At 51.7% G+C, this 26,753-nt stretch overlaps 11 protein-coding genes across 11 annotated transcripts; 6 read left to right on the top strand and 5 right to left on the bottom strand.

Moving 5' to 3' along the window:
• Positions 1–392: 392 nt before the first annotated feature.
• Positions 393–3,798, bottom strand: HETIRDRAFT_318364 (uncharacterized protein; the record flags this gene model as incomplete). Its single annotated transcript, XM_009547892.1, has 14 exons — positions 393–681; positions 734–931; positions 993–1,061; positions 1,112–1,379; positions 1,429–1,560; positions 1,621–1,835; positions 1,894–2,010; positions 2,063–2,294; positions 2,346–2,415; positions 2,466–2,606; positions 2,663–2,763; positions 2,816–3,009; positions 3,068–3,275; positions 3,336–3,798. 14 exons carry the CDS (start codon positions 3,796–3,798, stop codon positions 393–395), a joined length of 2,697 nt encoding a protein of 898 aa, XP_009546187.1.
• A 194-nt stretch (positions 3,799–3,992) lies between these two features.
• On the bottom strand, positions 3,993–6,748 carry HETIRDRAFT_383918 (uncharacterized protein; the record flags this gene model as incomplete). Its single annotated transcript, XM_009547893.1, has 7 exons — positions 3,993–4,664; positions 4,725–4,911; positions 4,964–5,114; positions 5,167–5,529; positions 5,585–5,993; positions 6,056–6,141; positions 6,199–6,748. The coding sequence occupies 7 exons, from the start codon at positions 6,746–6,748 to the stop codon at positions 4,161–4,163; spliced, it is 2,250 nt and encodes a 749-aa protein (XP_009546188.1). The 3' UTR covers positions 3,993–4,160.
• Positions 6,749–8,305: 1,557 nt separating this feature from the next.
• On the top strand, positions 8,306–10,694 carry HETIRDRAFT_383923 (uncharacterized protein). Its single transcript, XM_009547894.1, has 4 exons — positions 8,306–8,650; positions 8,791–8,895; positions 8,957–9,232; positions 9,286–10,694. The coding sequence occupies exons 1-4, from the start codon at positions 8,497–8,499 to the stop codon at positions 10,062–10,064; spliced, it is 1,314 nt and encodes a 437-aa protein (XP_009546189.1). The 5' UTR covers positions 8,306–8,496; the 3' UTR covers positions 10,065–10,694.
• Positions 10,695–11,353: 659 nt separating this feature from the next.
• HETIRDRAFT_173241 (uncharacterized protein) lies at positions 11,354–12,543 on the top strand (the record flags this gene model as incomplete). Its single annotated transcript, XM_009547895.1, has 5 exons — positions 11,354–11,584; positions 11,643–11,738; positions 11,797–11,895; positions 11,952–12,362; positions 12,415–12,543. The coding sequence occupies 5 exons, from the start codon at positions 11,354–11,356 to the stop codon at positions 12,541–12,543; spliced, it is 966 nt and encodes a 321-aa protein (XP_009546190.1).
• Positions 12,544–12,713: 170 nt separating this feature from the next.
• HETIRDRAFT_434108 (uncharacterized protein) lies at positions 12,714–16,555 on the top strand. Its single transcript, XM_009547896.1, has 15 exons — positions 12,714–12,833; positions 12,905–13,095; positions 13,153–13,446; positions 13,502–13,522; positions 13,571–13,663; positions 13,717–13,826; positions 13,886–14,002; positions 14,062–14,086; positions 14,135–14,470; positions 14,537–14,857; positions 14,912–15,205; positions 15,262–15,354; positions 15,413–15,838; positions 15,891–15,956; positions 16,015–16,555. Exons 1-15 carry the CDS (start codon positions 12,818–12,820, stop codon positions 16,201–16,203), a joined length of 2,592 nt encoding a protein of 863 aa, XP_009546191.1. The 5' UTR covers positions 12,714–12,817; the 3' UTR covers positions 16,204–16,555.
• Positions 16,556–16,695: 140 nt separating this feature from the next.
• On the bottom strand, positions 16,696–18,033 carry HETIRDRAFT_118046 (vacuolar H+-ATPase V0 sector, subunit D; the record flags this gene model as incomplete). Its single annotated transcript, XM_009547897.1, has 5 exons — positions 16,696–17,294; positions 17,355–17,533; positions 17,602–17,773; positions 17,844–17,943; positions 18,013–18,033. 5 exons carry the CDS (start codon positions 18,031–18,033, stop codon positions 16,696–16,698), a joined length of 1,071 nt encoding a protein of 356 aa, XP_009546192.1.
• Positions 18,034–18,133: 100 nt separating this feature from the next.
• On the top strand, positions 18,134–19,053 carry HETIRDRAFT_156265 (16k subunit of the vacuolar H+ ATPase; the record flags this gene model as incomplete). The annotated part of the gene is made up of 7 exons (XM_009547898.1): positions 18,134–18,257; positions 18,320–18,332; positions 18,398–18,480; positions 18,537–18,612; positions 18,684–18,799; positions 18,854–18,939; positions 18,999–19,053. Exons 1-7 carry the CDS (start codon positions 18,201–18,203, stop codon positions 19,051–19,053), a joined length of 486 nt encoding a protein of 161 aa, XP_009546193.1. The 5' UTR covers positions 18,134–18,200.
• Positions 19,054–19,678: 625 nt separating this feature from the next.
• Positions 19,679–19,971, bottom strand: HETIRDRAFT_248226 (uncharacterized protein; the record flags this gene model as incomplete). Its single annotated transcript, XM_009547899.1, has 2 exons — positions 19,679–19,824; positions 19,887–19,971. Coding segments are annotated over 2 exons (231 nt in total), but the record flags the coding sequence as incomplete, so codon positions are not given.
• A 354-nt stretch (positions 19,972–20,325) lies between these two features.
• On the bottom strand, positions 20,326–22,122 carry HETIRDRAFT_317381 (uncharacterized protein; the record flags this gene model as incomplete). Its single annotated transcript, XM_009547900.1, has 3 exons — positions 20,326–20,415; positions 20,471–21,721; positions 21,772–22,122. 3 exons carry the CDS (start codon positions 22,120–22,122, stop codon positions 20,326–20,328), a joined length of 1,692 nt encoding a protein of 563 aa, XP_009546195.1.
• Positions 22,123–24,406: 2,284 nt separating this feature from the next.
• On the top strand, positions 24,407–25,628 carry HETIRDRAFT_241995 (uncharacterized protein; the record flags this gene model as incomplete). The annotated part of the gene is made up of 7 exons (XM_009547901.1): positions 24,407–24,492; positions 24,561–24,646; positions 24,704–24,754; positions 24,957–25,052; positions 25,180–25,240; positions 25,292–25,521; positions 25,579–25,628. Coding segments are annotated over 7 exons (660 nt in total), but the record flags the coding sequence as incomplete, so codon positions are not given.
• A 240-nt stretch (positions 25,629–25,868) lies between these two features.
• Positions 25,869–26,631, top strand: HETIRDRAFT_125080 (uncharacterized protein; the record flags this gene model as incomplete). Its single annotated transcript, XM_009547902.1, has 3 exons — positions 25,869–25,885; positions 25,958–26,525; positions 26,578–26,631. 3 exons carry the CDS (start codon positions 25,869–25,871, stop codon positions 26,629–26,631), a joined length of 639 nt encoding a protein of 212 aa, XP_009546197.1.
• Positions 26,632–26,753: the final 122 nt, after the last annotated feature.

Consider the following 26,753-nt stretch of genomic DNA (forward strand, 5'->3'; position numbering starts at 1 on the left):
TGCCCGGTAGACACAATTAAACGCACGGAGTGCCCTGATGTTGCATGGGACGTTCCGAAGCAAAGACATAACAACAAGTGTATACGTAGCGTTTGGTTCGACATAATGCATAAAGGTTGCTAACTCCGTTTAGCCCTCAAAAAACTATTCACTGTCGCCATATTCTCTCCTCATCTACCCTTTCCAAACCGTCTCATTCTACCGACGCAAAGTGATGCTTCAACACCTTGATGTGAGGCTCCGAAATCCGGCAGGATCGCAGCGACAACGTCAGTGAGCGGTCGCCTTCCAAACCTCCACACAGCGCGCTGCCGAGGGATGATTCCTGGTCACCAGGAGAAAATCTGGCGTTTTTGAATGGATGAAACTGAAATATGCACATCAACATCCCTTCAGCCTCGCATCAGCGTAGAGTCCCTTGTCACTGCACTGGTGTGCTTAGCAACGTGACCACCGCCAATCCATTTCTCGTAATTGAAAGTGATCGGCAATGCATCCGCATCTGCAGAATCCACAAAAGCTCTCTGAATAAACGCCATTGATGGATCGTCCAGCTTGTCATCTGTGTCTGGGACTTGTCCCAAAGCTAACTGAACAACCAGTTCGTATTTGATCTGATCCTTCTCACTTGGGCCGGAGTCGAGGTCATCGCTCATCATGTCCTGACATTGGTCGATGTATCTAGCTGCACGTCAGATCGCGACTGTCTGCAAATGCACTGAGCCACGCGCACCGTTGATATTCATCTTCCTCTTTCCTCGAGACATGAGGATGGAGCAATTGCTGCGCAACGGTGGCCGTGGAATGTGGGTCAGGCTCTGCGTCGCTCTGTTTGCTGCTGGTGCTGGCTCGCAACATTGCTGACTTGTATGAGCCACGGAAGCCTGACGGAGAGTTGGAACGGATCAATCGACGGACGCCGTGGAAGATCCTGTAGTAGCCATAGTGAGCAGCTGTGACAATGGCCAAGATAAAGAGCAGCATGCATATACCATGGAGGATGGATGATGGGATTGTGGTGTGGATGAAAAGGACTTTGATTAATATCGCGGACCGTCTTCCTATTGAGATGTATAAGAAAAAGAGATAGATTGCATGAAGCGGGGCCTACCCAGGTAACTTCAGAGTACTGTTCATGGAATACGCGAAATGCTTCCCCAGAGACGTGAACAAAAGCGGACGGTAATATTCAATCCAGAAGTCCCCTGATCGCCTGACGAACTGATCGATGCCCTCCTGGCAGGTTCCAAGGACAAGTGCAGACTGCAAATGTTCCTTATGGTACCATTCCTGGTATCCGCCTCGTCTCGGCCGCTTGACCATGGCCATGTCATTGCGGATGCCGAGAAAAAGGTCGATAGCGGCTTGTTTGTCCGCATCTATGAGTTTAGGTCAATAGAATTCTTGGGGCGTGAGCTTGGTACGCACCCAAAAGGGAGTTGGTATAATATCGCCGAAAGTTCTCGATGATGTCGCGCGAATGACTGTTCCAATGTGGTAGCCGACGATAAGTTTCCACTCGATTAACCAGAGCACTGCCTGTATACTGCAATGCCAGGACTGCAAAAAAGGTCTTTAGCAATCAATCTGATGATGATGATGATGATATAGGTCGCGCACTATCGCCATGATCATGATACATTTCGGTCAACATGTTGACTGAGTCTGAGTCGAAGGCCAAGTCCGGGCTGTCAACAACACCGAGAGCATATAGCTGATGACCTAGCGCGCGCTTTCCAAAAACAAATTGTGCAGCGTTCGTGCGATCAAGACAATCTACGCAGTTCGTCCGACAAATACCATTTTGCAATAGCATACTGTTTCGCCATACCCACCTGTGCTAATGAGTAAACATCTCATAGCCCGAGATTCGTGAAAAGTGCGGAAACCTACCTTTCTTGGTCCCGAAGGTAGTGAGAATATGGCTCTGGTCCCGAGTGAAAGAAGCCTGTCATCTGTATTGATTCTTCAGCTAAATCTTCTAAGTAACTGATAACATCTTGGGTTTTCCTGAGAGGAAATTTAGAGATATAGGATCACCACGACGGCAATACGAACGCACTCTTTGTATGCACGAGACATATCCCAAGCTCGATATTCCATCTTTTTACCCGGTGGTAAGAACTGGTTGAGATAGTCTACGCAGCGTGTATACTCGTCCAACAATTTTGATTCGCGAGGCTGAGGCTCCCGCTTCTTGATCAGATTCAAGATCATGACTGGGGTGCCATATCTCGCGAACAGATTGTCGAAATGTCGGGAGGCGGCAGTGTAGAAGGGGTCTACGACGCTAACTAAGAGATATCAAGATCACCGGACACTATCTGGTGGCTGAAGATGCTTACTTTCAATCGGAGGCTTTGGGCTCATATTATTCTGCTCTTGCGCCCAATATATTGGTATACTTCCACGATACTGAAGATCATTTCAGTTCACATCACACGCCTATGATCGATAAACCCCACCTGTACATAGCTTGTATAATGTGGGTTGAGTCGACGCTGGGCCTGATCTTGGCTGCTACCTCTTTGCGCTGGGTAGTAAAAAGGAGTCGTCAGAGCCTCAGACACGATCTGCTCTGTCTCTACCTCATTTGCCACATTTCCCTGGTTGAAAGACATGAACACAACACATATGCGAGTCGATGTCTGTAAGAGCTAACCTCGTCGTTCACACCACGCCTCAAATATCGAGCACCAGCATAATGCCGCGATCTCCGAGCGATCAACGTGACGTATATGACCCGACCCAGGACCGTCAGCTCTAAAGATCATCAATCATAACCGCGAAATAGGCTGAAAGGGGACTGACATACTTGCTTGATCAACATGCCCATGTATGAGTGGAAGAACCCAGTGAGACTTCATACGAGATTTGTCTTGGTCCGAAAACGCTGCCATGAACATGCGATAATTCCATGCATATCTATTATTGAAAGACCACGAGGAACCAGAAGTATTTTGAGAAGTCAAGTTACTTTGTAGTGTAGACGTCAGGTCGTAAGTGTAGCTGCACCGATTGTCAGTAGTCAAATTCTGTGGCAGAGAAGGAAAGGCGACGCCATCACCTGAGGTAAAAATTCTTGGACATATCGACCTGCTTAAAGATGTTCATCAGACGCTGCTCTTCTCCAGGTCTATCCACCCTGTGCGAGGAGCATATCGGGACTATTTCTGTGTTCTCGCAATGATAAAGATAATGGCCTCCAAGAAGAGCAACAACAGAGCGCTTGGTAATAAGGATCATATACCAACCGGCAGTGAACTTAATGAATCCTGGAAATGCATATCAATTCGCCTGAATCCTCCACTATGCCTTGAATGATCGACACATACCGACTATTCCAAAGAAGACCTTAGGTTTACCCAACCCTCCTGAAGTTTTGTTGCCATCATCCAACATTTTTAACATAGCTGTCATTTGTTTCCCTGAGTATACGGCTTCATCCTCAATAACCTCTAGCTCTTCCTGACATGTGCGGTCAACCTTGACAATGCGATGGTACGAGTCGGATGTATTGGAAGCGACGATGTAGAAGCGAAGACGGTTCTCATACAGAATGAACTTGTTATAGCCGAGACCATCGATCGGGCCCTCTGTATGAGAAAGAAAGAGTCTCTGGCCTATGGAGGAGGCGGTAGAGGCGGCAAACGCGTTCTTGACAGAGGGAATGAGTGGCACAGCTGCCGTACGAGGAGTCAAGGTCGGTGCGGAAGCTTCACTGGCGACAGATGACGGTCGGTTGAACGCAGGAAATTCAGAGCGGGAACCGGATGATAGTAGCGGGGAATCCGACATAAGTTCGAACCACTTACAGCAAGGGTCGAGTCGGACGTTCAAAGGCTGAGTTGGTAGCATACGACTTAGTCAGCTCGACTTCAATAAGATTATTAGTGACCTGTTATTACGGCACATAAGCCAGATCAGTGGCCTCTCGCTGAAACCTTTTCTACATTAGTGACTAGAAGCGGGCCAGTTCGTCCGTAAGGTTGGACAATTGAAGATGTAGCCTCATCAGCTAGCGGGTGACATTGGAAGTACGTGTACAGGTGAGAGTGCTAGAACCTCTCAAAATAATGTATGGCGAGTGCCTTCTGGAGGTCATAAGAATGGTGAAGGATGGTTTTGTTGGTGATCCCATAGAACAAATGCCGCGACCTTCAGAGCCTACTCAGAGTCACAGCCTCTCCATCAGTTTTCTCCGTGCTCGCTCGCCCATGCACACCAACTTCCTCTACGTGCATCCTGAGAATTTTTCTATTATCCTCCCACCAATGCATCGCAAACTCTTTCTCTCTGTCACCAACTTGCTCGAGAATCTCCTTGAATAACGCATCAATGAGCTCCTGCCTGCGTTCCTCCCCTGCATCTGCAGGTAAGGCGCTTGATATGATCCGACCGATGGAATCAAGCGCATCTGCGAGCAGGCTGATGGGCAAAGCGGAGATGGTCGATATGAGAGTCAAGCGCAAACGATGCAACTGGGCGATGCGCTCGTCGTTGCCTGATTGATTCGAGACAGGGGCTGAGAGTGTGTCAATCTTCTCCAGTAACACAGCGATGCAAAATTGCGCGAGAGCAGAGGAGCTGACAGCGGCACTGCCAACGAGCGCTGCGTAGGCTATTCGAAGTTGGGCCGTGCTCATTTTGCCTTCGGCAGAATTCTGTGAAGCCAAAGTGAGGAACAAGCGCAGAACGAGTGACAGTGCATGAGCAGAACGTACTTCCAAAAGGCATTGCGCATAGAAAGGCACAATTTTCTCCACGAATCGCACTTCATGGCCGCTCTGATCTGTCATGCGGCTAGTGGATCCGCTGTTCGATTGCTTCTGTGCATGTGAGGCAAAGGTCGCAAGGACAACCGAGTGAGCGGACTCGTAGGTTTCACGTTGAGACGGATCATTCAGATGGCTAATCGATCACAATGAGTAACCAGCATGGAAAACGCCATGACCAGACTTACGGCAAACAAAGTGGGAAGACATGTTTCTCAATCGTTGCAAGAGACAGCACAGGGATCAGCTGTTCAATGCAGGCGAGGCAGAAAGCTTGCTTGGAAGTATCAAAGGCGCGCGCAGTCGGATGAGCATTGGAACTTGGCGTTAGATAGATGTCTGCACACAAGATGAGGAACACGAGGTTTTGAGAAAGGGAAGAACTTCTGACCTTCGGCACCAATAGCTCTTACAAACTCGTCACTGGTCCGTGCGTCAGCACTAACCACATCGAGCGCAGTATAGAATGTACGTTTCAGTTCAGAGAAACCGCCCCCGCTGGTCGAGGTAACGCCTCCGAATTGGGATATGATGAAAGAAAGGTGTGAAAGCGTGTGGAGCGTGGTCAGAGCAAGAGAAGAGGGCGTCGGATATGATGGCGAAGTGGAGCTTGTATTGCCAAGCAGACGGGAAGACGAAGGTGGAGCGTTGTAGACGGTGGCAGATAGGCAGGTTTGAGATAGCATGATCGTGGTAAAAAGCAGTGTCTTCAGTACGCTCCAGAGAGATGCTGTCAACTCGCGAGAATCTGCCGCTGTGGATCAAAGCCATGATGAGGCTAGGAAGTACAGCATAATTTCTTGACTTACCAATATCATTCTCATCTTCTATCCGAGCAAGCGCGCTCTGCGCCCAGTCATTTTCCACTTTTGTGGAGATGCTTTGAAGTCGATCAAGGACTTCAGCCATTGTTATCCACCCTTCCCGAGGGTGGGAGACTACCAGGATAGAGATGATCCTAGAAAATATGTTTGACAAGGCCGCAATGGAGGCATACAGCGGGGATACTGTGAGTGCCCTTAATGTCACAGCAAAAGCTGAGATGTGCTGCGGAGAAGTGGAGTCTTCGTATGGGAAGGACGGCCCAGAAGATCCCTCCCTCATAGACATCGTCAACTTGCCTTCGGCATTAATCCAGGATGAAGATGGAAGCGCCGTGAGGAAGTTACCCCATAGAAAAACAGATTCAATAGAGGACATAAGGATGGACGATAAAGCCTATGGAACACAACCTGACTTATCAGCATATTAGGTCCAATGATGGAGATGAGTATACATACAGATAAAGGAAGCGCTTTCAAGCGCTCGGAGAGAACATGGGGCAGAAATTGACAAGAAAATATTAATGCGAGCGACACGACGTCCACTGGGAGGAAGCATGTCTTTAATTCTAACAGCACCTGTGTGAGGCAATGATACATACCTTCCCCGCTCTCCGTTTCTGGGTGGAACTCTTTCTCCCAACCATCGACTCGCGTACTGGCATAGATATCCATGATCTCGGCCAAAGCAACTACGACCTCATCCTCAGCTTTCCCTCTCGCTCCACCTCTATCCTCTTTCACGCCTAACTTTTCTTTCACATCGTCCAGACCTAATAGCATACCTCCAGCGCCGACTAAACGCATCATACCTTGTCCGCCACTAAGTCCTTTCACCACACTCTTTGCCCAGTCCTCCATCCTAAGCTTGAGTCCCCTCGAGAATAGCGAGGAAGGCTCCTCTTGAAGCATCTTGAGCTTAACGTGTACTGCATGTCGGAACGCGGTCGTTAACGCCGTAAGTTTGGCATGCGAGAAGGGCCGGAAGAGCGGTGAACTGGTTATGGTAGCTGATAGTGGAGTAGTGGTAGTGGCGGGTGAATGGGCGAGGTAGTGCGCGATGAGTGACTGGAGGCTTTCGAGAGGGAGGGTAGACGACGGCTTGTGAAGGTGACTGAGCAGGATAGTGTACCCTCGGTCCGGTACAGCCATAATTCCTCTATGATGGACTTGTCAGTGATGATAGCTTCATGAGAGGGTTTCTGGCAGTATATCAGAAACTCGTGTACCCGCCGTCCACAGCGGCATACCAGACGCGCTTGTGATTCCCATTCACATGACCGCATTCCTGACTAACGTGACTCAGATCGCGTCGGCGCGCGGGGTATTGCGGGGTACTTTGAGCTTTCGACGCTTGGCCTCAGAATGTCTCAGACTCCCATCCGACAATCTCTGTTCACAAAGGGGGTTCTCAATTTTGGTCTATTTTGTCGCATGTCTATGGGCAACAAGGGGTAACAAGGCTGGCTCACAAAGCAAGCATAGATTATTGATTACCTGCACGGGGTCATCAGGTACCAACTCCATAACATTGATCACAGCCGACATTCGCAGGTGAGCCAAACCTGCTGCGATACGAGAGGGCGCTTAGACTGAAGAATGGAACGATGGCCATTGCCTAGCTCGAAGGTGCCGTTCACATTTGTCGTGCACGAGAAACTTGAATTGGTGAACTTGTGCGTGTCTTCGTAGTCAGTTCAACAGATGAGACTCGTCCACACCTTTGAACTGTTTGCTAGAGACGGTCGGCCCTGCTCCGTCTGCCTTCCGCCCACCTCCATTTGACTTTCCGGCTTTCGGGACAATTCCGATCGGCCGTACTCTTCAGGCCGCAGCAACACCATACATAGCAACCTTCCGTGCCCATACATTGACACCAGCGGGATGATTGCCCGCGGTGTGTGCCGTTCTGACCCTATTCCGCAAACTGCGGTTACTATCCGTCTGCGACGCCACAGATGGTCCGTGCCTTCATTTGCCATGCGACGGACTGGCGACCGTAGAGTCTCCGCAGGTCTCCGTCTGTCTCCGTTGTTACACACACCCACGATTTGTGTATGATGTGGAAAAATGAGAGTCAAGATTTCCTCACTCTTCTGGCGCCTCTTCCACATGGGTGGGCGGTGATTGACACCGTTCGCAACCATCTGCGGGCGGTGTTGACGGGGTTGTCGAAGTGGGCGCAGCCCGAGAGACCGTTGAGCGCCGATTGCAGTATGGAGGTAGTGCTAAGATTAGGTACCATTGTAGGTGGTCAGTAGCAGAAGGGCTTGGAGACTGATGAGGACTGATGTCACTCGCCGGTAACTACGTTTTGCTCAGGCTCAGGAAAGGTGCCGAGCTTCGAGTTACAAATCAGATACAAATTGCGCTGAACCTATGGCGTCCTGTAGACTCAGAGCCAGCGCTGGCGAGACGACGAGAGACCCGTTGGAATGTAAAATGCGTGGGGTGAACCAAAAAGAAATGGGGGAGGAAGAGGAAAAAATAAACAAGGGAGAATCATCGTGGACAAGTCACAAGGTCCAGGCGTGGCGTCTAGGAGGACTTATGTAAAGTGGACTAATATGGGAGGAGGAGTTGGGGGCTTGGGAGAGCTGGAGGAACGTCCATCTTCGTCGCCGCTGCTGCCCCTTGCGAGTCCTCGTCGCTCACCACAACGTCGACCCTCCCCCCGCAAGTCCCCGCCGCTCTTGTGCTCGGCTTTAGACAGTCTCCTCCTCCCCTTCGTCTTGATACCCTGGATAATGCCAGTTAAAGTAGTCGTTCTTCCCTTCGACTACTGCCGGCCCCAACTCTCGTCACACTGTTAATCGACACTCCCGCGAATACATCACTCGGCTCCCCGTCTGTATTCTTTCTACCATCCAAACTCTCTTTCACCTCCCTGCATCTGGCCTATGTCTCCCAGTCCATCTGACAACCTCCCTTGGCCTCAACCGACACCCCCACCTAATCCCTCAAAACGTACGAGACACTGGAGCGGCGCGGCACCGCTGGACCATCGACGTTCGATCGTGCCTCGACAGGTAGTAGTTAATCAGACCGGCGTAGGTGCGTATCGAACTTTCCATGACTCTCAGCAGTGCCGACGCGTATCGTCGCACGTCCTGACACCGCGTCATATGCCATGCCCATGCCATCATCCTCTCCACAGCTCGTTGTCAGATCACGCTAATACTATATGCTTGCAGCTGAAGCTGCTGAACAGTGCCAGTTCACGTCCGGGAACGACGTCGTTTCATGTTTTCCCACAGCGAACAGCATTTTTCCACAACACGAATGGGCGACCTTTGTCTGTGCGTCCTCAGTCCTCTACAACCTATCCGGTCGGCTGAGATTGCGTCTCATGGTTTTCAGGGAATAGCAATCTACCCGACTTTACACAGACTGACCGGGTGGACATCCGTCTCTTCCATGGCGACTCCGGTCATCAGGTTCTAGAAATGCTTGACCAGCTAAATCCCAGAGGGAGAGCGGGTGCTGTAACAGCTCAGGTAAATGATACCTGGTTTCCGGACGGTGGTCTAGGCTGGTCTGGTACGAATATCTCGTACCCATTCTATTGGGTGATTACCCGGGCGAATGTCTCTCCAAATGACACCACAACACCACAGGCAACGTTCACCGCCGTTCGTGAGTGGCTGCCACTGTTGTGACATCTTTTGTAAAGCTGACGACCATCCCAGAGACAACTTACGCAGACTCCGTGACATCATCTCTCGCGTCTGTCTCATCTGTCGCAGCAGCCTCTGCCACATCCGTTGCAGCCATATCATCCGCGTCTGTTGCTTCGACACGATCCGTCGCTTCTGTATCGGCCTCCCAGGCAGCGACAGCTTCAACACCTGGCGTCTCGACGACATCGTCAGGCGCCGGAGGTTTGCAGCAGGACAGCGGGTCGAGTTTCCCACATTGGGCCATTGCAGTCATCGTCGTTCTTGGATTCCTCGCCATTGTAGCTACTTGCGTCCTCATCTTCCTCATTGCCCGTCGCGTGCGAAGGAATCGAAGTCTGGCCAACTCTCGGCGCGGATCCATTGGATCTGCATCTCCCATGATCACGAACACTCTGGGAGGTGCGCCACAGTCACCGGTCTTGGATCAGCCTGGGATGCAAGGCTTCGGAGATCCGCCTTCGATAGCGCAGCGGCCACCGTCAATCTCTTCCCCTGACGGTGCATCGACTATCTCGCACCCACACTCGGCCGGTGAGGGCCTGTTCTCAGGAGCAGATGCTGCTATCATGGCAGACGCATTCCGTAAGGCTCTGCGAAAACCTGACTTTGCAGAACCGGCAATAGAGGAGGGGGATAGTCCGGAAGCTGTGGAGCGGCGAGACGCAGAATTGTTGAGTCGAGAGCTTGCCGAAGAAGGTCGGGACATTAGAAGCGTTAGCTCGTCGAGAGGTGTCCGAGTCGAAACACTGAGCGATGGTGGAGGGACAATCCACGACAGTCCACGCTAACCACATGTCGTCCTCAAGCTCGTCTTAATCTGTATGCTCCCCATCCTGCCTTCTGTCCTCGGGCTTCCGGTTTTTGTATGATCGTGTGTCTCATCTTCGTTGCAGTCCTCTTGCCTCCCATCATCCCACCTGCCATTTTAATGTTTGGAGTTATCATTCTACCTGCCGTTGCCCGTGTGTCCCATCACTTCCTCCTTGCCTTTTTGGGCGACGCCTCTCTGCCCTCCCTCACCTCAAACGGTTTGCACCCTGCCTTCGAGTTGCCCGCAGCGTCGGAACCCTTACTTTTTATTTTGCGGACAACCTCACTTTACTTCTAGTTGCTTTCATTATATATATCTTTGGTATTCTAGTCCCGTCGTCCATGCGACATCCGCTCCTTCATCGGCACCCGTCTCAGTCGTCGCGCCGGTCGATGGCGCACCTCGTCTCACACACCCACAGCGGTTTCCCGCGCACCGCCCCTCGCCCTGGTCATCTTCTCACCCGCCATCGTTCACACATGACATTCCCAGCCAACTCGCTCGCTCTTTTCTCCGGCTGCCGCTGGTGTACTGTGCCCGCGTCCCACCTTCGTTTTATGTTGTACGTATGTGGATACAATGATGCTTTTGCTATGAGGGATCTCACTGGAACGCCGCTAATGGCGAGGGCACAGACGTGGACTGCATGATTCGTCGCTCATCGGACCTTTTTTTTTTCTGCAATGTCACTTTTACGTTCACATACACATCATCATTTTCGTTTTCTGTTTTTCGTTCCGCGCTATATCTTCTTCCTCCTTGGGAGGGACGGTTGTCATTTCCGCTGTTCCATCGATCTCAGACGTCTCGTTGCATTGCTTTCCTATTTGTTGACTTATTTTTCCCGGAACTGTTTTTCTACGCCGCTTCATCATCTCCTGTTCGCCTCTACTCCTTGCGCCTCCTTCAATCCCCTCTCTGACCGTTGTTCATATTCCTTTCCTCACGTCTTACTTCACGACACGTACGAGCCTCGTTTGTTCTGGCCATCGAACAGCCCGGTACCTAAGTTGACGCGTAGCTGTAGAGTTTTTTTTTGTGCGAACAAGTGAATCAATCTTCGTCTTGTGTGGGCCTTGGTCTACATGAAACGGTGAACTCCCTGAAGTTTTGAAGTGCAGGTAATTTTCTCAGGACTGGGAACGGAGATCTAGGAGCTTACTTAGAACTGCCGATGATGACATTACAACTCCGGAGAATGCCGAATGCTCTCACCAGCGATGGCCGTGCGGTCATTGGAGCTTTTCTACGCTGTTCACCCCTAGAATGTGGAGTGCTCGTTCGACATGTCTCAGAGCCGCTAATTTCAGGCCGATAGCTCGCAAGGGCGCGTGGAGGTCGCTCCATGCAGCCGCTGGGTCAAGTGCTGGCGGCACCAAGGACCCAAACGTCTACTGCAGAGATTTTGTCAGGACACACGACTATGAATCGTACCTTATCTCGCAGTTCTATCCGAAAGAAAAGCGGAACGGCTATTTCGCGCTGAAGGCTTTCTATGTGCGTGAGGTGCGCACGCTGGGCACTCGTGTGTATCTGACGATGGGTTGTGTTCCAGGACGAGCTAGCGATGGTCCAGGACTCGGTGTCGAACGTTATGCTCGGAAAAATGAGGATGCAGTTCTGGAGGGACGCCGTTAAGAGTTTGGCAGACGTGCGTGCATTCCGTCTGAGCTGCAGTGGGACCTGGACTGACCGTAGGCGCGACGTAGGGTAGGCCGCCGCACCATCCAATCGCTCTTGCATTGCATGAATCATACAAAAGCGCGAACATATCGCCGTATCACCTCAAAAGAATCATAGACGCGAGGGTATGTGCGCATCACGCCTCGATTTCTTCAGAGGCCGGACGACCCACTTATTACAGGACAATGAATTGGAAGGCCCAGCTCATATGACCATGGACTCTTTGATCGCACACGCTGAGTCCACCTCATCGACCTTGTTCTACCAGCTTCTTTCGCTTCTGGATGTGTCGTCTGAGGCGCTCTCGCACGCCGCGTCTCACCTTGGCGTTGCCCATTCGCTGGCCATATTATTACGAGCACTACCATACCACGCGTCAAAGGGGCGTATGGTGATCCCCGCTGAAATCACCGCGAAACACGGCGTGAGCCAGGAAGACGTGTTCCGGAGGGGCCCTGGGGCAGAAGGGATCGACAACGCCGTGTTCGAGTTCGCCACTGCGGCGAACGACCATCTCCTTACGGCGAGGGAGATGTTCAAAGAGACAGGGGGAAAGGTGCCCCAAGCGGGGATGCCCGTGTTCGCGAGCGGCGTGAGTGACTTTCACGGTCTCTGAGGGCGACCTTTGACTGAGGCCCGCGCAGGTCTACGTCGCGTCGTATCTGGAGCGGCTAGAGCGGGCGAATTTCGATGTGTTCGAGGGGTCGCTGCAGGTGCGAGAGTGGAGGCTGCCGTGGCGCGTCTGGCGTAGTTACCACAAATGTACCTTTTGAAAAGACATCGATGTGTTCGTCGGACCACTGCGAGCGTCGAGGGTCGGACGTGGGGAAGCTGTGCGAGTGGCACGGGAGGATGTGACAGCGGTGTAAATCTCTGGCCAACCCCGACGTGACCCTCGCTCAGACCTGAGCCGCCCGTAACTTTTCTTGTCACGGCCCTTTCTCTTCCCCCACCTCCACCTCGCCCCTATTCTCACATCCCCCTCTCCTCGCTGTTCTCCCCGTCCCACTCCGCATACACCCTGTCGTGTCCACCCCATTCGACGCTATGGACCGTCTCTGCGGTACGTCCTCGATGCCGACCCATCACTGGCACCCTCCGCCTCAACTCACCTCCTCTGATCTCCGTGTCTAGGGGAAATCCTTCAACTCATCCTCAACGAACTAGACTTCCCCGCCCCCTTCACCGCCATCTCAAAGCGCTATTATGAATTCTCCAGAGATCCCTACGTTCGCGCCCAGTATTTCTTGGCCCACTACGGAAGGACTCAGGCGCTCTACTGGGCTCTAGGCAGCGGTAGACTGATGAATGAAAGGGTCATCGACGTATGTGCCTCCCCTGATCCCCACCCGTCGTGCTGGCCCCTAGAACCATCTCGTTAGATTCTCCTGACCAGCGGCGCGCATCTCTCCCGCTATCTCGTCCAAATAGCTATACATCACTTCTACCGCTCCTCTGTCCCATACATCAAGGCTCAATGGGTTCGCACCATGCCGCTGTCCACCTTTGCCTACTTCCAGAAGGTGGCGGCTGAACGCTTAGGGGCTGAACTGCCCCCTACCAAGGGGGATGATGATGGCACGATCTTCACTCAGTTCCTCAAAGAGCGGCAATCACCACCCAATTTGCGGTCCATTAAGTTGGAGACGATACTGGAGATATTCGAGAAGTACAAGGCAAGCTTGCAGACTTCTCGCGACCGGAATCTTCGTTGTGCTGACATTGCATTAGTTCATTCCGTTCTGTGCGAAGGTATGTACATCTGATGTATGATGGTGACGGAACGTGACGTGCATGTAGGACCCCATCATGACCCAATTCCCCCTCGCTCTTGCAATCGAGCCCCGTCTACTCCCGCTAGCGGTCGCCAATGGTTTCACCATGGATAGTAGAGTATGTACCTCGAGTTCAGCATCTTCCCTCCTAAGCTGAACTCGTATGTTCAGTATCGGGACTTCATATTTCGCCGGATGTTTGAACGGTCGAACAGTACGAACAACAGTCGCTCAGATGACATGCTGCAAAATGTCCGGGAATTGTGTCGGTTGGATGCCTCGTACGAGATCAGGTCCATCAGTTGTTGGGGGAATTACTAATGGATGCATTCGACTAAAGGATGTTTGTCAGTCGAACGGTCGCGGCAGAGGTCTGCATGGAGGCTCAAACAAACGTCACCGCGTTCAGCGTCCTCAGAACTCTTGACAGCAAGGGTGAACTGCGATTTGACCTGTCGTGCGTTTCATTTCATACGCTTCATGCAAATCTCTTTTCATTTCGTGTCCATATCATAGTTCGGTGGTCGAAGAGCTTATCAAGGTAGCTGCTATCTTACTCTCTCTCTTTTGGTTCTCACCCTCCTGTCAGCTCTTTGTCAAGACGCGCTCCATCACACTTCATCATACCGTAAACGCTCTACGACATCTTTACGCCGCTTACCCGAGCAAAGATCCCACCGTCAGACTAGTCATGTTGGTTACGGTCTTCAATGGCCATACTCCTGCGACGGTCCATACCAAGCTGGAATCCCTGAAGTTGCTGCCTTTGACCAAGAGGGACGTGCACAATGTTCTTCTGAATCCGTTTATTGAGCGGCATACCAACGTCATGGAATACGCGAAGACATATCTTGACTTCGAGCCTAGGGAGATGCGCGCGTTTTTGGAGGACATCGCGACGAAATGCCTTGAAATCACATGCAAGGTGAGCATTCTTCTGCTTCTGATTTTCTAGGTTAGCCTTGCTGATCTTGTTGCTGACACTTTGTAGGGCCGAATGCTCAAGAGCTTGCACGCGGAAATACCCTCTTTGGAGAAGACTCTCGTAGCCTTCGTGCAGGATCGCTATCAGATCGCGCAGAGCGACCTCGACGGCTACCGTGACGACCTCCTCGGAAATTTCGAGGCTCGCCTCTGTCGCGACCTCAACTGTGTCCGTTCTTTCGAAGATGCCGTGCTGCCTTCCTCAGGGTCAAATATCGTGAACGACGACAGTGATGATGATGAGGACATGGACCAGCTCGCAGACGATTACGTCGATTTTGATATCCCTCCGCTTGTGCCCGCGACGAAGCCAGACCTGGATGGTCTAGTGAGCAAAGTCTTCCTCGATGCCAGCATTTAAATCTGATTCGCCTGCTTGTAGGGACATATCGGGCAAGAGACACTGTCTCAGGCTATACGCCAAGATGAGCTCGTGCCGGCACGGCGGAGACGATCGTATCCTACGCTCATGTCTCATTTTTCGTCTGACTACACGACAAGGCTGCACTATCCTGAGCGTTCGTGCTGTCTCCGTGGCCTCCTCTTGAACGTACTGACGGTCGTCTATGATTCAGACTCGGTTCACGTTGCACGATGGATTCGTAGCGAGTTTGGTCCTCGTCACTTTCTGACAGCGGTCTTCATGTCCCATGCTATCATCAATCACAGTACAACAGTCAGTCGTCCCCTTTTCCTTACAGCCCCATCCTGAATCAACCTGAACTCGTGTAGGTTATTCCATACTATCTTCCATCTGATAGTCCTCCCACCGTTCCAATCACATTGAAGCACTTTCAACTGTTAGCGTGTCTGGGACGGATGCCGGTGCGTGCTTCTCGCTTTTTACAATATCAAATATACTCACTTGATAATATATGTCTAGCATCCTGCCTTGTTCCAGAGTATCCAACATGGTGCTCCATTCTACATGACCGAGGATGACTATCTCCATGAGGACGCTTCCAAGATCAAGAAGGAAAGCACGCCCAGCACTGAGCTCGTCACGCCTGTGGATTCGTTCTCTTCAGTAGCCGCGCCTCTCGCTTCGACATCCGCGATTGCGTCGTCATCGCGAGTCAGGAGCACTACCACTAATGCTCAGGGGCGCAGGCCCCGCCGGTCTGCTGCTGCCTCTGTCAAGTCGTACGTGGTACCAGACTCGGACGACGAGGCAATCGCGGACGACAAGATGTATATCGACACAAGCTTCAGGAAGCCGGTGAAGGAGGTGAAGGAACAGCCTGCAGAGACCCACTTGCAGCAGTGGATCAAGCACTTGGCCGCCCTGGTGAAAGAAGAGCAGAAGAAGGTATGTGCACCTTGTCCATTTCATTATCCTGACGCTAATAATACAACTTCAGTACAATGAGAAGCGAAAGCAAGCGGAGAAGGCAAGCGAACCTGGAACAAAAATTCGTGTGATGAAGGTATATTGACCGATCGTCTGTTGTCTATCGCTTGCTTGATGGTGATCATTGTCTTCAGAGCAATTTCCTCAAGGAAGTTTCGGTTATGGTACGGGAGCTCCGCAAAGCGGACGAAGCTCAACGACTAGAGCAACTTGGATCAGGCCTGGTCAACGACGATTACAGCGAAGACGACGACGAGTATCATCATTGGACAACTCGCGCGAAGCGTCAGAAGATGACCAACGATCCCACCATTCATGCATAGCGCTCCGACACGACCACTTTCTTAATGATTCTCATTCCATCATAGGCTATCGGACTGGCTGGACCTTTCGTTAATCTCCGTTGCTTTTTTATCGCATCATGATGTCATCAATCTTCTGCACCATACCCACGTCCTCACATCGCTTGCCATTGGCCTCGAAATGCGGGCGATTAAGGTATTGTCACATACATTCCACCCGACGGGTTTGCTTCGCATTGGCTCGTTCTTTATCGCTTGTCTGAAACTTTAATATTCATATATTTTAGCTGAGAATGTAATTGTTTCGCGCATAAACGTATTGATGTATTCTATCGCATCGCTAATAGTACGCGGCTGTACAATTTGAGATGTGCGGGATGTGCTGGGGATGCGTTGCACACCCGTCCTTCAGCCAGACAGACCTTCTCTTTGATGTCTACTCATGTCCGAGGTGAAGCTGGTCCTTAATTAGAGCTGAATACATTTACACCAACTGCTCCGAGAGAGATGCACTCAGAAGATAGGTATAAAGTCTTGGATTCTGTCCCTCGCCTCCTGTGCGATACACTCGGCGATCCACGTCAAGTTCCTGATCTCCTGCTCCTTGAGCTTGAAGTAAGCGTAGAACACTCCGTACTGGAACTGCTGCAGGAATGCCAGCTTGTTATTGTGTACCTCCGCGACGAAGAACTTGTCCTCCAGCTGCGCCGCGACGCTGAGATCCCCATCCTCGTGCGCGGCGGCGCCCGCCGCGCCATCGAAAAACGCACGGTACTCCGCGATGCCTTCGCAGATCGCGCGCACTTGGTCGATGTCATCTGCTTTTGCGAGCTGATTGTTTCCCTCGGGAAAGAGGCGGCCGATGGTCGGGAAGAGGCGCGCGCGCTGTTCCTTGGAGAGCTCTGTGTTGAAAGAGTTGATCGTGATGTTGATCGTGCGCCGGTCGGCCTCGAATGAGAGGATGCGCGCCATGACGTCGGACGTTGGGCCGTCGATGGATGTGCAGAAGGCGTGGAAGTCCTCGAGGTAGGCTTTGTAGAGCGTGTTGCGGATGATTTCGATGTTGAGGTCGTCGAGGTCAGAGGCAGAGAGGCAGTCACGGAAGTATGGTGCTAGAGGGCAGAAGGGTGCATTCGGCGTCAAGCCCATGAATGAGAGAAGGGACTGCCTACCTAATGGCGTTTCGACGAGGACAGTCTGGAACAACTCCTCAACATTCGTTGCGACACAGAGCGCTGGCATGGTCTCGAACCATCCCAGCGGATGACACCGCTCCAGCAGCTCGTGCGTATCCCGTTCGTGCAATGTTCCCGTGATTAAAAGCACGACATTGTCAATCATATACCCGTACCTGCGCGCCCATGAAAGTCGGCGCCGTTACGGCCTGACGTGACCCACATATGCAGAAAGCGAACGCACGTAATATAGTCCAAGAACTTGCTCAATGGCGCGACGGCGTTGCTCCGTATGTAGTTGAATTGGTCGACCAAGATCTGCGTCGCCTTGTCGGCGATGGTAGACGTCGAGATGGGGAGCGGCTCGTTCGCGAGGAAGTTACCGTAGTCTGTCGCGGACAGCTGTGTCCGAAAATCTAACGCCCCCACAGAGACAGTCATGTCATTAAAGCGGCATGTAAGATGAGGTCAGTTGTCCGTGCGCACCTTCGAGGCTTTCGCACTGCGTTAAATTGCCATACTGTCCCTGCGTCAGAATACCAGCCTTGTACCCTCTCACGATACCTTCCAGAAACCCCGAGTCGACCTGCGCAATCCATCGTAGCACTGTGTCAATCAGGCCCGAGAACACGATATCACAGTCGAGAAAACGTACGTTGAAGAAGAGAGCCTCCATGGCAAGCCGTGAACTGGTTGTGCACTTCGGCTTGTGTTCGAGCGAGCTACCACTTCAAACCCCGCCGATGTTTCCCAATCCGGTAATACCGTTCACCGTCACAGTAGACTTACCTGCGAACAGCCGCGTCCCCTCATCGCACTCCTTACTTTTGAACAGTCTGAGCCATGTCCATCTGTCCACCGTACGCGCCATTCTTTGGCTTTGCAGGGGTGGCCTCCTCTGTAAGTCTCCACGAGCTTCAGTGGAGTCGTGTCGCGCTCTAACGACCCCCTCAATCACTCAGATGATATTCAGCAGTGCGTGCTTGTGCGAACTCATAGTTGGTGTAGGGTCTCACACAACCACTTGTTTCATTTAATAGCTATTGGTGCGGCATACGGAACCTCAAAAGCAGGCATTGGCATTGCAGGGCTGGGGCAATTCAAGCCAGAATTAATCATGAAGGTGTGTATGGCCGATCGCATGAACCATTGTCAGCTCTCATACTCGTGGAACACCAGTCCCTTATTCCCGTCGTCATGTCGGGTATCATTGCCGTCTATGGACTCGTTGTATCTGTGCTTATTGCGGGTGGCTGTGAGTCTCGCTTCCCCTCTCTCCCAACCCCTTTGGGCATTGACATGTAATTCGCACTTGGAATCATGCAGTGGATCCAACACAAGATTATTCTCTGTTTGCCGGCTTCATCCATCTAGGTGCAGGTCTCGCATGTGGATTCACCGGACTGGCCGCGGGCTATGCAATTGGCATCGTGGGCGACGCAGTACGTTTTCCTTGCCGATAACTTATCCTTCAATCCACCTAACTCAGTATGCAGTGCGTACGCGCATACATTTACGAGTCGCGCGTCTTCGTATCGATGGTCCTCATTCTCATCTTTGCCGAAGTACTAGGTCTTTACGGGTGCGCTAGTTTCTTGTGTCCTTTCCCTAACTCGGCGCGTGTTGCTGATCTTAAACCAGCCTGATCGTAGCACTCATCATGAACACAAAAGCATCAGATGTTCAGTGTTCATGAGTATACATGCTTTCGGCAGCGCCCCACATTTCACGTAAATGATGAACCTGACTGCACTCATCGCAATTATTATTTAAACATCCACGGAACATCCCACAGGGCGTACAGATACATAGACGAAACAAAGGAAAAACTGGAAGAATTACCTCAGATGCATTGCCAAGTGCAGCATCCGTATCAACGTCGAGAGCCGCGTCCCCGCTCACTGCCATCTGAACTGCCAGAGGAGACACTAGATGTGCGTCCGCGGCGAGGAAGCCGACGCTTACTATCTCTTTCTTGGGAACGGGAGGAGGAAGACGATCTTGATGAATCGGACGAGGAATCCGAGTCCGAATCCGAATCACCGCCGGAGCTTGAGCCAGAGTCACTGTTGGATGACGAGCTAGAGGAGCGTGACGATCTATGCCAACGAGAAGGGTGTGAATACTATCCTGATGAATGTCGCGTCAAATGCATGATGAGAACGTACCGCCTCGCGCGCTTCTTGGCTTTCCCAGTGTCCTTCTCCCTTTCCTTCTCCTTTGCCTCTAAAATTCTGTTCGCAGTCCCGCTCCTGTTTTCCGATGAGAAAGGGACTATGCATCAGAGTTATGAAAAATGATGAACAGATATCAAACGCGCACTTGTTCTTGAACTCTTCCGGTACTTCCACAGACGGTTTGCCGTCCAGCTTCAACTTCGCAAGGGTCCGCGGGTTCTCAAGCTGCTGCGTGCGCGATGGCCGCGATACGTATGGACGAGTTGACTTGCATTGGTATGTGAAATGACCTACATGGACGTGTTCAGCTGAGGATGAGGCCTACGAGGACTAGTTGGGATCATTTGCGTACCTGTGCCGAGGCATTTCTGGCATATGGTGGACGACGTGGCAGTGGGGTTGGCTGTGGAGCGACGGTGAGGAGCAAATTTGGACATTGTGTAGTGCTTTTGCGAAGACTGCAAGTCGCGAGAGGCTAATATGTGTACGGGTACGTTGATTCAGAGCACCAGTTGAACGCCGTTCGAGGAACCACCACCTACCGTGGGAAACCGCGCACGGATTGGGCGCCGCGGCTCCAAGCAGCATATCCTTCGATCTACAGAAGTACCGTTGCAGATTCGCTCAATTATTGTCATTGAGAGCTTTTATCGAAACATCAGGCATCTTCATCTCTGTGATCAGAGGGAATACATATATAGCATACTAGGGAATCATACAAATATCGAGCCTAGAGATGAAGCATGAAAGGTAGCATAGAAGGATCGCAGAGCCTCAAACTGTCCATAAAATCATAGGCAAGAAGCTCGATACAGCCACTTCTCCCCTTCAAGTGGCATCACTGGGAGCAGACCCCATTTTCGGTGAGCAGTGGTATGGCCCTGCAGTAAATTCATTGAACGATCAACTGACCATGAGAGGAAAAAGCCAGCTTACAACTTTGAAACCCCTCGCTACGAGTTCGCCCAGGCCCTCATTCCAACGCTCGCTCTCACATTTCTTGATTATGGCTAGTTTTGGGAATATTCTTTGGAGATATGCGATCACAAACGTCTCGTCGTCGTTGCTGTCGATGTTCGATATATCCCAGTTCAGGCCCCAGATCTGAGACGCAGTTGGAAAGGAGCAGCGAATCAGATCGAATACGACATCTCTATCCGGCGCAAGAATGGGTATCTTCAGAACTTGAAGGGCTGGAAACGCAGCAAACAGGTACATTGACGCGAGAGGGAAGCTTGGGATCCACGACGGAAAGTCGAGATAGCTTGGGTGCGAGTTGAGCGACAAGAATTGTAGCTGCGGCCATGCGTGGGCCATATCAAGGATATCACCGCTCCCAAGCTTGATCGAGATTGATAACTGTCTAAGTTCAAGATGTCGCAGGTGCTTGAAGCGAAAGAGCGGGCGGAAGTCTATACCCGAAAGAACTCGATCCGAGCAAGTTTGGAATACGATACTTTTGCCGGTGGAAATCTCAAGATGGGACAAGGTGTTCGTTCGACTATGGTTCGCCAAAGCATTGAAAATCTGGGTGATATGAGTCGCAGTGGGGATGTGCGTCAGATGGATGTAGAGACATCTCTGCGGAAACGCGTAGATAGCGAGGATGGATTTGAGGATATATGCAGGATGACCATGTATGGTCAGCGAGTCTAGCGACGGAAATAGTGGAGGTCCATCCTCAGCAGGGGCAGGCTGAGTGGGGAAGTTTGGGGACTGATGCCAGTCTTTAGGCTGGAGAATTTTGAGATCCGAGAGAAACCTGAGTGATATGCCAAGCTGGCGAAAGGTGGCAATCGTCGGAGGAATGATAAAGAATCCTGTAAGTGATAAGTGAGTTAGTTGTGGCGCCTTTTCGGCCACCGAAGTTAACGCGTCTGTGGGTGTAGCATAGTAGATTCTTTGCTTCCTAATATCCAGGCGGGCGCGTAGATCAAGATGACGGAGTTCGGGTGTCAGGAGCGCTTTGACACCGTCCAAATGTTCATTGAACCTCACATCCCAGACTACGGAAGTTAGGTTCGGAAATGCTTTGAGCGGATAGCCAGAGATGATACTAGCCACTGTCACAGGTAAGATTTTTAGATTGCGCCGGTGCATGTTTTCCGAGTAGCCGATAGTGTGAACGTGCCTGTGGTATCTGTGAAATGCATGATATTCAGAAGGCGGAGGTATCATTTGGATGATCTGTACATTGGCGATGAGCGGCGAATGGACGAGTGCACTACCTTACTTACCGGTAAAGCTTCAGCAAACCTCTTGACCTTCACGTCACAAGAGAACAGCTGAACGATATGGTGGAATAACGGAACTCGTTGCCACAGTAGTCGAAGCGCAGGTTCACAAAACACCCTACACACAAGCGCACATGTGCGCATCGTGCGACGGAAGCATAAGTCACTAGCAGCGACCGTCATTCGCGCCAGTCTGTCGACCTTGAAGGAGCGAGCGAGTTGGTCCCTAGATTCTTCGTCAACAGCCGAGAGCTCGTAGGGGTCTAGAAAGTCCGAGAGGGATACATCACTGTTTCGAGTAGCCGCAAGAATTCGTAAGACCAAGTCCGGGTAACTGTACCACAGGCGATGCATCAAGTTCGTCCAGATATATCGAGTTTCGGTGTCGTCCAGGAGAGATGAGAAGGCGTCTGGAAGAGAGAATTGGTGTCATGGCTGTTTTATACAACAACGAGCTACAGTTCGTGCGGGACCCTGTGGACGCGAAGTTCAACATTTTGCGAGAAGCAGACTCGGCAACGACAAAGACAGCCTCCCTGGCTTTCCTTTTCGAGACGATCTTGCCGCACATTTGCCTTATCAGGATGTGCACGAGGCTTCGGACTTGACCGGTCTCTGCCACTTTGCCACAGTCAGCCATTGGGGGTAGCCGAGCCAGCCCGCTTGCTTGCATTTTTCTTGCCCCAGCCACTTTGCAGCCAATGACAGCGGCAGCGTTCGCCCTTCATGCAGTGCCCTTGTTGCCGTTCGCAACGATTAGTGATTCTCCGTCATACTGTACCTTGAGAGGCGTGGTGAGACTTGTCGATTTCCCACAGGCTTGACGACCTGGCTTGCGTCACATGCAGATTGCTTGCAGATACTACAGTGCAGATACCTATCGTCGATGACTAACATATTTCTCAATGATTATGCAATGCTATGGTGCGACACCAAAGCACTCGCTACCTGCCGTCTGCTTGGCAATGGGTTCCCTTGTGCCGTTTCTGGATGTAGTGCGTTTCTCCTTTTCTAAGAAAAGCTCTGTAGTTTATCCTTAGCGATCTCGTTGGTTGATTCCGCAGTTCGATCACAATGGTGGCCGTGGTTGGCAACGTCAATCAGCGCCTTGATGTTTTCGAGTATCAATCTGTGCAAACCACTCAAAGAGTAGGTCATGCTCCACAAGGATGGCCATGGTAACAATTCGGAGCTTCGAGCGCTATCTAAGTCACTTCTAAGTCTCGCAAGGATTGGGCACGCTCCTCTTCCTTCCTCCGGGGCATTTTCATCGCCTCGATAAACATCCAACGCAGTTCCATTACCTGCAAGGACGGAGGGCTCCGCAGCGACTGCGGAGAGCTGGCTGATGATTTGCAGGAGTGCTCAATCCTCCGACCAATCAGCTTTCATCCATCAGCAATTTAGGGGCACCCCATCTCCCGGATCTCGGATCCGGTGGTCCATTGAAGTTCAGCGACTCTTCGTCTATTCAGCCGCCCCACTGCCAAGCTCTTGTTGAAAGCCGAATGTCCTGCTTTTCAGTACAAGCTACACAGCTGACTGCATAACGGGGATGCTGTTCTTGGAGTTTCGGCATAATGTATCGTCCGACCTTTTAACAAGTTTGGAAGCGACGATACTGCGACGACTTGATGCAATTTCACGCACACGACAATGACCCATGCTCGGGGACATGAGGCGGTGGGGGTGTTTTTTTTTTACGAATCCTGCAGCTGCGAGGTGCTGCTGAAAAGGCGCGGCGAGTCTTCCAGGAGCCTGAACTTGATTGTGTCTCTATCCAGAAGCGACTCACGCACGTGGACAGAAACATACTGAAAGCCCTCGGCATCGCCCCCGTATCATTATCCATTCTTCCAACTACGTGCTGCGCACCGTAGCAGTCTAGGGACCCGTCCCAGGAGGATCGCGGCCGCCGCAAACTTGGGGTGCTATGGGCTCTACAAATTCGGTATAAAAGCAGGACGTTCAAGCAAGGATATCTTCCCTCATCTTCGCTCTTCCTGTCGTTTGACCCATCTCATTATTTGATCTAACATGCGTGTCTCACTTTTTGCTCAACTCGTTGCCCTTGCGACTGTGGTTCTCGGTACGCTTCACTTTCTTCTCCACTTGCGTTCGCTGTCTGATGACATTATCCACAGCCCACGAAGAACACCACATCGAGTACAGCCGTGATGAGCTTGAGCGTCGCGACGTGAGTATAGCTACTTACTCCCATCGAGTTCGAAGCTTTCTTACCAACGACACGCGCTCCTAGTTCGCCATGGCTAGGCGGCACCTTGCTGCTAGGAACTGCGCTTCCTCTATTGATTCGTTCACCTCTCGCCGCAAGGCTAAGCGTGAATTGAAGGCGGATAAGAAACCTTTCGAGCAGCAGCAGCAGCAGCAGCAGGGTCAAGGCAACAGGCAATCCCAACACGGGAGGCCCAACGGACCCGTCAAGTCGTCTGCAATCAGCTCTGCATTGGCCAGCTCTGCATTGGCCAGTTCTGCATCGGCCAGCTCTGCGATGACCAGCTCTGTGGTGACCAGCTCTTTGATGTCCTCTGCTTCAGTCGCCTCTGCTTCGACTGTTTCGACATCAACCGCTCTCGCCGCCGATCAACCAGCTCACTACGCCACGATCCAAAACTCCACCTGTATCACAGCGCCAGAAACCACAGAGGGGCCGTACTACATCAATGATGAGATTGTGCGTACCGATTTGCGCGAGAACCAAACGTGAGCGTCTTTTCTTCAAAACTTGGCGTGTAGAGAGCGTCGACTGAACTTTGTCGCGTTCTTTCCAGGGGCGTCACCCTAATTCTCGACATTGGTGTCATTGACATCAACACTTGTGAGCCGCTCTCGGATGCTTTTGTCGAGCTGTGGGCCGGTACGTTTTGCGCGAGCATATATCAGTCTGCGATGCTAATGGATACGCACGCATCAGCCAATGCCACAGGCGTGTATAGCAGCTACACCGCCACCCTTGGGGGCGGCGGTGGATCTGCCCCTTCGAACTCCTCGAACGCTACTATGAGCATGATGCCCTCGGGTTCAGCTTCAGGTTCTGCATCAGGTTCTGCTTCTGCTGTGCCTTCTTCCATGCCTTCGGGATCCGCTGGAGGCTCCACGGGCTCCATGAGCTCGTCAGCCCTAGTCCGGTCCGTATTTCAATCTGGCGGATTGACCGCCTTACTGAGACTTCGTTTCTAGCAACGAGACATTCCTTCGTGGTGGATACCCCACAAACTCCCAAGGAGTGGTTGAACTGACTACAATCTACCCTGGCTTTGTACGTCTGATTCTTCGCTCTCTCCATCCTCAGCTAACGGGTATTTGCTTTGCCCAAACTTTTGAATGTATTTAGTACGGTGAGTAGTTTGTTGTAGTGTCTACAGTATCTGCTGACATTGACGTCTCTAGGCGGACGTACCATGCATGTCCACACCATGGTTCATCTCAACTACGAGCTTAACTCCAACGGGTGTGTATTCCACCGAGATGAAGTAGACAAAACTAATCGCTCGCATTGCAGTACTTTGGCCTCTCACACTGGCTCCCTCATCCATATCGGCCAACTCTTTGCCAATGAGTCTTGGAACGATGCGGTCTACAATACTTCCCCGTACACCACCGATACCAACGAGCGCACGTACAACGCCGATGACAGCATCTACGCGGCTGCGAATACGGCCGGCTACAACGCAGAAATGGACATCGTGATGCTCGGCTCTGATATCTCTGACGGTCTGCTTGGCTACATCAGTACGTCGCGTAATTGCAGCGTTTTGGGACCCCAACTGACTCGGCCCCTTTTTGCAGCAATCGGAGTTGACTCGACTGCTACATACTCTATTACAAACACTAACTACCTCAACTCGACGAGTGCTTGAAGCACCAAAGAATTAAATATCAGGAGTTCAGCAAAACTGTCATGGCATATATCTTCTATCCATACTCGAACTTTGAACCATAGTCTCTACATACTGTTCCGGTGCTTATATCTAAAGGCAATAGTCACATTTTCCATGACGTGTAGAAAATAACTCTGCAGGCACGCACTGCGCGCAGACCGGCAGTGCGAAGCGAATCGGCGCTCGCCGAAGTGCGGTATGAGACCACGTGGCGTGTATGTTTGCTCGCGAGTGAGGAGAGTCGACGGTGAAGAGATGCTCGCGCCACGACCACATTGCGTGGGCAGAGCCCTGCGCTCATTCTCCACCTCAAATGTCGCCCGCGCACATACGTCGAACATCGGAAAACAGCCCATCAAGTTCCCGCCCACCGTCTCACTCACCCCTTCTCCAAACGGTACTTCCCTCCATGTCCAAGGCCCGTTGGGCAGCACTTCCGTCCCTCTCACTCCTTACATGTCCATCGAGTTTCCTTCCCCGGATGTCCTTGCGCTAGGCGTCGAGAACGCAGAGGAGAAGAAACAGCGCTCAATGTGGGGGCTCACGCGCACGCTCATCAACAACGCGGTCATCGGCATGACGGAGGGCTTCTCCGTCCCCTTATACCTCGTCGGCGTCGGTTACCGCGCTACTCTCGAGGAAGACCCAAGAGGAAAGGAGGATGGCAGGAGCGGAATGCGGCTGAACATGAAGCTGGGGTACAGTCACTCGGTCTTTGTCCCGGTGCCTGCTCACATCAAGGCGGAGGTTCCGTACGCGACGAAGATCCTGCTCAGCTGCACGGACAAGCATCTGTTGGGCTTGTTTGCCGCACAGGTGCGGAAATGGCGACCACCAGAGCCGTACAAGGGCAAGGTACGGGCTGGTCGTATCACCTTATACTTATGAGGGTTAACCTACTTCACAGGGTATCTTTGTCGGAGACGAGACGATTAGAATCAAAGCTGTCAAAAAGAAGTAATAGATCTTCGAATGCATTTTCTCGTCGCCTTTCATCTGCTTTCTTGCATACAAGTAGGAGGGCTATCGTTTTTAGTGCGTGATAATGCAACCACCCAGGTAAGTGTGGATCGAGACTTTATC

Source organism: Heterobasidion irregulare (genome assembly GCF_000320585.1).
Source record: "Heterobasidion irregulare TC 32-1 unplaced genomic scaffold scaffold_05, whole genome shotgun sequence".
NCBI classification, from domain to species: domain Eukaryota; kingdom Fungi; phylum Basidiomycota; class Agaricomycetes; order Russulales; family Bondarzewiaceae; genus Heterobasidion; species Heterobasidion irregulare.